General features: G+C 48.1%; 1 protein-coding gene across 1 annotated transcript in view; it reads left to right on the forward strand.

Moving 5' to 3' along the window:
• TAB1 (TGF-beta activated kinase 1/MAP3K7 binding protein 1) overlaps nucleotides 1-8,486 on the forward strand; it is an 8,833-nt gene extending 347 nt beyond the window's left edge. The window contains exons 2-11 of the mRNA XM_010290206.1: nucleotides 529-665; nucleotides 856-1,009; nucleotides 1,642-1,728; nucleotides 2,289-2,427; nucleotides 2,911-3,024; nucleotides 5,330-5,441; nucleotides 5,545-5,689; nucleotides 6,083-6,305; nucleotides 6,605-6,761; nucleotides 7,808-8,486. Coding sequence (XP_010288508.1) covers nucleotides 2,376-2,427; nucleotides 2,911-3,024; nucleotides 5,330-5,441; nucleotides 5,545-5,689; nucleotides 6,083-6,305; nucleotides 6,605-6,761; nucleotides 7,808-8,015 — 1,011 coding nt within the window. The 5' untranslated portion in view covers nucleotides 529-665; nucleotides 856-1,009; nucleotides 1,642-1,728; nucleotides 2,289-2,375 and the 3' untranslated portion in view covers nucleotides 8,016-8,486. The remainder of the gene's footprint in view (nucleotides 1-528; nucleotides 666-855; nucleotides 1,010-1,641; nucleotides 1,729-2,288; nucleotides 2,428-2,910; nucleotides 3,025-5,329; nucleotides 5,442-5,544; nucleotides 5,690-6,082; nucleotides 6,306-6,604; nucleotides 6,762-7,807) is intronic.
• Nucleotides 8,487-8,826: the final 340 nt, after the last annotated feature.

Raw genomic sequence — 8,826 nt, forward strand, 5'->3', positions numbered from 1 at the left:
CGGGGTTCGGGGCGTGAGAGGGCAGCTGGCGTTTGCAGGCCATGTGTGTGTTTGTGTGTGTGTACTGGCAGTGTGCGCTGGGGGGATGGCGGCCCCAGGGATGCCACTCGAAGTGCCGGCAGCAGCAGGGCCACAGTCCCCTTGCCCTGGGTGAGCGTACTCCAGTGGGGAAGCAGAGCCTTCCCTGTACTCCCGTGCCACGGCTGCCTGAGGGTCTGATTCACCAAATGAATAGCTAAGCTAGTCCTGTGCTGTATCCAGTGTAAAACTCAGGTGCAAATTTCACTTCTGGTTTCTTGTTAGCAAGAGCCGGAGGTGCAGCCAGAGTACAGCTTCAGAGGGAAAGGAAGTGGTAAGTGATCCAGTTCTGCAGCAGGGAACATGAAGTTACTGGCTGGGGTGGTGTGCTACCTTGTTAGCAAAGGGGGAAGGGTTGAGAAGAGAGTGGGGATGGACTCGTAACCTGTACTGGACCAGGATCAGGCTGCTTGTGGTTTACATGGTTTCTTTCCTCTTTCTGTCTCCCAGGAACAGCAGCCCAGTTGGACAGATGACCTACCGTCATGCCATCTCTCTGGGGTGGGTTCAGCTCCAAACCGTTCCTATAGTGCAGATGGCAAGGGGACAGAGGGTCACCCCTTGGAAGATAACTGGTTAAAATTCAGGTAAGTGGGTTGCACTTGGGACACAGACTCCTGCAGACACAAGGGCAGGTAAAAGTGGTATTTAGTTTGTCACACAGAACTCAGAAGAAGAGGGTGGGGCCCGAGCATGCAGGAGGTGTCTGAAGGAACTTGTTACATATGTCTGTCTCACAGACATCTGTGACCTTTTTGCTTCTGCCCTCTCTGACAGGAGTGAGAACAACTGCTACCTCTATGGTGTCTTCAATGGCTATGATGGCAACCGAGTCACCAACTTCGTGGGTCAGAGGCTCTCTGCAGAACTGCTGCTGGGCCAGCTACATGCAGATCACAGTGATGCTGATGTGCGTCGAGTTCTGTTGCAGGTAAAGAAGCTTCGGCTGGGAACGGCTCCTGCTTCTCGCACTACCCACCTCCTCTTTTTGCCACCAGGCGAGCAGCATCTGCTTTCTGTGGGCGTTGGAAACATCTGCCAATGGTTGCGATTGCACTCGGCCTGAGTAGCTGTAGTGCTTTGTTTCACTCCCGCCTCATACCCATCTGTCCCCCTGGCTCTGTCAGCACAGTGCTGAGAGCTCTCGAAGCTGTAGCTAGTCTTCACTGGACATGTAGGAACAAGTCAGCCTGTGAAGGAGGTGACAATGAGTGAAAGGGGGAAGTTAATGTGTGGGGAGATGGATTTGTGAGTGTGCTTTCTTGAGTGATAGGCAAGTTCTTACAATCAACACACAAAACCAGATAGGTCTCTGACATTGCTGTGAATGTAATTTTTATGTTTCTGTCTCCTGTTTTGAATTGTTGCAGATTGTTTTTACAAGCTATTAATTAGTTGCGCTGAAATAATTGTGTTTCAACGCAATGTAGTGATCCTTGAACGTCTGTACATACAGTGATCATTCACTCTTGTGAGCCCAGTCTTAGGGAGGTGGGGATGGGTAGCATCAAAGGTCTGTAGGCATTGGATAAGAGCTTAGTTTCTCTTTATGGCCTTTTTTAGGCTTTTGATGTTGTGGAAAGAAGTTTCCTGGAGTCCATTGATGATGCCTTGGCAGAGAAGGCCAGCCTGCAGTCCCAGCTACCAGAGGTAATGTAGCCTTAAGAACAGAGATTGCCAGAGGTCCCACCTTCTGGATTGCTGGATGAGGTTTGTGCATATTAATCAGTCTAGTCCAAGGGAGGCTGTAACTGAAAATTATTTCTCTGTGGTTCTCTTCTTGGAGCTTGCATGAAGTAAAGCAAGCATCTTGGACCATTTCTCAGAGTTGCCACTGTTCATACCGGCACTACTTAGACCCATCATTGGTTATCTTAGTAAGGAACTGAACATATCATGGAGAGGAGTTCAGCCTGTGGCTCTTCCAGGATAACACCATATGACACAGACGAGAGGCAAGGTCTCAAATTTGCATGGCATCTGGGCAGATGTGGATTCTATTCTTCAGGTGAACTGGACTGTCGTCTCCAGAACCTTATTGGAGCTGTGTCATTTGTTAGGATTGAACAAATAATTGCATATCTTGCACTGTCTTGGCATGAGGCTAAGACATGCCAAGATGAGTCTCTTGCCTACAGAATTTTGATTCCAGCTGTGGTTTCTGTGCTTTGGACTGTGTGTTTAAGCTTCCCGCTCATTTTGGATTCCAGGGTGTCCCTCACCACCAGCTGCCTCCTCAGTACCAGAAGATTGTGGAGAGATTGAAGGTTGTAGAGCAGGAGATCTCTGGAGGAGCCATGGCTATTGTGGCTGTTGTTCTCAACAACAAGCTCTATATCGCCAATGTGGGTGAGTTGTTTTTTGTCAGCAGCTCAGTCTAGGTGTTTCTGAGGATGGCTGTGGTTCTAGGAAGTGAAAGAAATTTGAATGTGGGGGACAGTTTCTTTGGTCTGTGGCAAAGGAGCGATATGCTCGTTACTTACAGGAGCACTTGAAATCAGCCTGGCTCTTTGTTTCTGCAGATGTTGGCTGATGCAACACTTATGACCAAAGAACAGAGGGGAAAATGGGTTGAGAGGCAGTAGTGCAGGTTCACTGAGAAATGGAGAGCTTTCTTGCGAAGTGCCAGCTCAGGCCTGGATGAAGAGCTGCCTAGCAGGCTTACTATGCTGGTAGCAAGGCTACTTTTTGGAGATTGTGATGAGACAGTACATGAGCCTTTCTTTTTCTTTTCTGTCCTTATTCTCCTTTCCTGTTCCTTTTCCATTTGGATATGTTCTCCCTCTTAATGGCAGAGCTATGTGGTGCCTCATCTCGCTGCTCCCACTGCAGGTACCAATCGGGCACTGTTGTGCAAGTCCACCGTGGATGGGCTGCAGGTGACTCAGCTCAACGTGGACCATACGACAGAGAATGAGGATGAACTTTTTCGCTTCTCCCAGCTGGGTAAGTGTTGGTTTTCATGTTCTTATCTGAGAACATTGCATGCCTCCATTTATCTGGGGCACCAGGAATGACTCAAGCCACTGGAAACAATAAACAACCACAAAAAGGGGGTTACTATGGTTTCAGATGACAAGTTTAGTGCCACCTTTTTCTGCATGTCTAGCCATTATGAGGCTACAAAGTGAGTAAGTTCAGCTCACTGAACCAGCAGAAAACTATCCTTTTTTTTCAAGTTTTGAGAGTTAGTTTTGTGTCCGACTGCCAAACCGACATTGATTTGCCCTCCAGCTGTGTGATTGCTGGAGTTGATAGGAAGGCAGGAGTGTAAACATGCAGCCAGAGGGTAGAAGCAGGATGGACAGTATATGACTGCTCCTTTGGAGGCAAACCACAGTTACGCTGGGTTAAGTTCTGTGTGATGCTGCACCCTCGGGATGGTGTGTTTCAATATGCCTTTGAACAAGCTGCTGCTGAAAAAAAGCAGCTACACTTCAGACAGAGCCAGGCCAAGCACTGGCATTTACTGATCTCATATCAGTAACTATTGAACTCTTAATGCTGACATTTTGCTTTATGCAATTTCTTTTCCTTTACAGTGTTTTGACATGTTTTCTTTCTTGGTCTGGAAGTAGCCTAGAATGCTTGTGTGATTGCTAGTACCGAATTCTTATTGAGATACTTATGTTCTGTACCTTCATTTAGGTAGATCTAACTAGGCATTCACCTAATGAACAGATAATATATCTCGTGAGGCTGTTGATGCTTTTGTGTGGTGAGGCTGACAGGTCTTCTTTTATTCTATTTCTCTTCCATTTCCTCTTTTACTCATACTCCTGCAGTAGGGATATGTGCTATGAAACAGAAGACTGAATACAAGAATCCAGGGAAAGACTACTGCCAAAAATGCAGAATTTAGCTGCAGTCCATAGCAGAACAGGGATCTGCTATAAATACTGCCCTTAACTTGGCGCAGCAGTGGCTCTCCTGCTGGCAGTCCCAGCAGGAGAGAGAGCCTGTGGAATAAGCCAGTGTGCACAGGCTCTTTTGGGGCCCAAAGCATCTTGTTTTAGGGCCAAGTTGAAGCACAGTGATAAAAGGTAGTGGGGATAGTGTTTGTCATGATGATGCCTGAGTCGCACTTCTCTTGTGGGAAGGGAGGGAGAGGTCTTATGCCTTTGTGGCTCTTCACCCAGCACATGGCAGCTTGTTCAGTGTTCCAGGAGAGTTGCTGTCATTTAGACACTGCTGTGCTGAGAGCCTCCCTGTGTTTGTGTCTGTCAATAGCATGTATCCCCCTGCCAGGAGCTGGCAAATGAGCCAGGCCATGTTGATGAGTCAGCTTTGGTCCGCAGCAGATGGCAGAGTTGTGTCTTACTGCTGGGGTAGGTGTGGAGCCATCTGTGCAGTCAGGCTTGGTTTGACTTGGAGAATATCAGTTGGACCCCTGCCTTCACCTTGTACTGAGGACAGTCATCCCTAGATAAAAATCTCAAAATAACATTTTCTGCCTGCTAGCTCTAGGCATAACTAGGAAAGGGGAATTGCCAGAACAGACCAGGTAAGTGGTTCATCTGCTCCGAGTCCTGCCTCAAATAATAGCCGCACCCAGATGGTCCCTGTTAGAACCTTTTTCAAGATGGGATTCCTTCCTAGCCTCTGCCAGAGATATAATCCCTTAAATTTACTTAAGTAAATACTTGTTTGGTCATTGTCTTTATTTTAGGAGTAGCCCAAATCAGTTTGAGCACTTGAGCAAATTTAGTGCCTCTTGTAGATCTTTTCTCCCTCTGTAATCTGGTGTATTAGTGGAATTGTCATGTGGAGTTTAGGAGCAGGGATCGATAACAGGCGAAAGAAGAAGCAGAGTCCTTCACGTGTTTTCCTCCTTCCTGTCTTCTCCTCCCATCACAGGCTGGAGCTGACAGGCACAGATGTTCCCCTACTTTTGCAGCGAATGCCTGTGCGCCCAGGCCAGCTGCCGCCAGTGGCTTTGGACCAGGATGTGGGCTTTGTCTTGGTGCCAACCGTTGCATTTGGAGTGCGCACGTCAGGCTGTATGCATCTCTCCTTCTCTCTCCTTCCCAGATTATAACAAATGAAAAGGTGTCCCTTGGAACATAGTGAACTGCTCTTCCTTTTCTCCCTCTTGGAATCCTGATGATTCTTTGTCATTTTGTTTTGTCTTACTATACTCTTTAGCTGTTGATGTTGTTTTTTTTTTTAACTCATTCCTGACAGTGTAACCAGAGGAAGTCCTTCAAGTTTCCCAAAGTCAATTAAACTTTTTTGGTTTTCAATCTGGCAGGCTTGGATGCAGGGAAAATAAAACAAGTGGGAACTATTCGTGGGCAGGAAAGCACTCGGCGCATTGGTGATTACAAAGTCAAATATGGCTATACTGATATTGAACTGCTCAGGTCAGAAAAACTCCACTTTGTGGTTTCAAGCCCTCCTTCATGACCCCTCCATTCTCACCTCCTGTGTCACCATTAGATACTAAATAACACTGTCTCTTTCCAGTGCTGCTAAATCTAAGCCCATCATAGCAGAGCCTGAAATCCATGGAGGGCACTCACTGGATGGTGTGACTGGCTTCTTGGTGCTCATGTCGGAAGGGCTCTACAAAGCGCTGGAGGCAGCTCACGGGCCTGGGCAGGCCAACCAGGTGAGCCTGCTCACATGGGAAATGTTCCCCTGGCTATTGACTCACTCCAGTGGTGGCAGGTGCTTTTGTACAGACTTTCCTCCTCATCTGTCCTCTGAGTGCTGGCCAGGTTGAATGCCTGTGCCACCCCATTCCAGTCTGTAATAATATGGGAGCTACTTTGCCAAGCCAGTTCTTCTAGGCAGCTGCCTGTCCCTTAGGAGTAGCCCATTAAAGGGAACGGGATGATTCAAGGCCAAGGGCACGTATCGGCAGGTGAGACTGGCAAGCATCACAGTCAGATAAGTTGCCAGAAAAGCCTTTTAGATTAGGTGTGGGGAAAGAGCTTCCTCCAAAATCTCCTAAACATCCTTCCTCTTCCCCCCCCTTTCACCCCTGCCCTTCTCTGCTCAGGAAATTGCAGCCATGATAGCTACAGAGTTTGCCAAGCAGACATCGCTGGATGCTGTGGCACAAGCAGTAGTGGACCGGGTTAAGCGGATCCACTGTGACACTTTTGCCAGTGGTGGGGAACGGTCCAAGTTCTGTCCCCGGCATGAAGACATGACGCTGCTTGTGAGGAATTTTGGGTACCCTCTGGGTGAGATGAGCCAGCCCACACTGACACCCACGCAAGGTATGTTGGGGAGAGAATGAAACAAAATGGAGGGTGGAAAATAAGATCTCTTGATTGATCCAACACTGACCTAACATTGGGAGAGGAGGTAGTCAGTGTAGAAGGAATTTTCTTATTAAAAGGATTATTGCCTTCTGAGACACAGAGCCTGTGCCAATTTGACAGAATACAGTACAGCATCTAAGAAGGGCATTTTAATACAAATTCTTGGGTTCTTTGACCTTTCTTTGCCATTGTGCAACCGCAGTCACTCATGTCTCAACTTTAGTTTATAACTCTCTTGTTTTCTCCTTTCTCAGGAGGCCGCGTCTACCCAGTCTCTGTGCCGTATTCCAGCTCCCAAAGCACAAGCAAGACGAGTGTCACGCTGTCCCTTGTCATGCCTTCTCAAGGCCAGATGGTCAATGGTGCCCACAGCAGCTCAACTCTGGATGAAGCCACCCCCACCCTCACTAAGTATAAGTCCTGCTCTCTTGCTACCCGCAGTTTTTCCCTGCACCTCACACTATGTAAAGTGGTTGAAAAGCAGAGACACATCTGTCAGTTACCTATCAATCATGCCCTTATCTGGAGTGTGTCCCTCCTGACTGCAGTATTGACAGCCAGCATAACATGTTAGCTGGAAAGTGATTGTGTGAGGAGTGGGAATGAGTAAAGTGAGCCACTCTGAAGCCAGCTCTGAGAACATGCGTTTGGAGCAGCATCTGTTTCATAGAGGGCACTCTGGCAGAGAGCAGCCCTTCTCTCTGGATCATGTGTGCCAAGCATGTTGGGTACTGTGCATGGAGGGAGTGTGGGTGGCCTTTGTTTTAATCGGGAAGAGAGGCTATGCAGGTCACCTGTAAGGCTGCTGGAGAGGCTGCGCTGCACAAGTTGGCTTGTGCAGGGGCGAGGGTAGAAATAAGGGATAAAGATTAGAACTAGATCCTGTTTGGATCCACTTCGCAGGATCTTGCTAGTTAGTGGTTCTGGTCTAGGTTCAGGCTTTGGCACAGGGTGGTGTGTGTACACACTGCAAAGTGAAGAAGCTCTCTGGTTATTGTCTTCTGGTAGCTCCAGAAACAATGAGGCTGACGCACTAGAGCAGCTTTGGCTGCATTGCAGGTCACGCAAGAATAACTTCCCTTGCTGCCAGACTCTTCCCGTAAAGCCCATACTGTATGGGTATGGGGAGGCCAGCAGAGTGCATGCCTTTGTTTTGTTTTGTTTCCCCCTCTCAATTTTTTTTCCTGCTTCCTCTGTGTTCCTCAGACGCCTGGTTGTACTTAAGGCCTTTCTGTTAAATGCGAATCAGATATCTTTGGTGTTCATCAGTTCCAAGCAAGTTCTCAACACTTCTAGTGCTCTGCTAGAGCAAGAGACTGCAACTTCTTACCTGTTTGCCGCAACAAAATCTTGATCTGTGAAGAAGCTGGCACTTGTTCTGGTGCTTTTATTGTCCAAAGCATCAGATGGGGAAAAATAAAGATGCTTGTGTTCTCTCTCTCTTTTTCTCTCCATAGCCAAAGCCCAACTGTGACACTCCAGTCAACTAATACTCACACACAGAGTAGCAGCTCAAGTTCAGATGGGGGTCTCTTCCGCTCCCGACCCACTCACTCACTCCAGCCAGATGAAGATGGGCGTGTGGAGCCCTATGTGGATTTTGCAGAGTTTTACCGGCTTTGGAACATGGACCATGGCGAGCAGGGAGCACTGACTGTGTCCTAACATGGAAATCTGCCTCCTCCAGACACCCTGTGCTTGGCTGTGTGAGCCAAGACTGAGGCAAGAATGAGAGCGCTCCACCAAGGGCTGTGTTCTGCCAAGAGTTAACTCCTATCCAGGATGTGCTGAACACTGGGCTGGGGAGCATCTGCCATGCACCTAATCCTGACCAACCTCGTTCCCTCGGAAGCCCTGTGAATAGGGGACGGGGTCTTGAATGCAACCCTCGCTGCAGGTTTTTGCAAATAAAGATGCAGAGAGGGCTCCCTATGGATAATGCAAGAGTAGGGGCCTGTACAAAGGCTGTGTGTGTGTGTGTGCGCGCGCGCGCACGTGTGTGTAGGTGTACGCGTGTGTGCCTGCGTGTGTGTGTGCTGTCATAATGTTTTCACAACTGTTCATAATGCTGTGATTCCAGTGTTCAACTCCATAGAAGATACCTCTATTTTGCAGAATAAATAACTTATAGCTACACTCAATTGACACCTATGTGGCTTGCTCTATTCCTTACAATGTTGTGTGTGGGTGTGACAGCTCTTCCTGGTGAAACCCTCTGTTCCTGCAGAACAGGGGGTTGCACCTTGCAGCAGGCAAGCTGCTGCTGTGGAAGTGGTCTGAGCCCTTGCAGGTGACTGAAAAGCGTAAGGTCTTTGTCCCATGCCTACTTATTTGCTGAGCTTTGTCACTGGATTATGGCTTGGAGTTAAAGTATGAATTCAGATTATTGTTTTTTGTAGGCAAAATGCACATTGTTTCCCTTTATGCAGGCCATCTGGAAAGTTGTAGAGGGCAGGTGGAGTTTGCAACGCCGTTT

Source organism: Phaethon lepturus, unplaced genomic scaffold (assembly GCF_000687285.1).
Source record: "Phaethon lepturus isolate BGI_N335 unplaced genomic scaffold, ASM68728v1 scaffold47226, whole genome shotgun sequence".
Taxonomy (NCBI): domain Eukaryota; kingdom Metazoa; phylum Chordata; class Aves; order Phaethontiformes; family Phaethontidae; genus Phaethon; species Phaethon lepturus.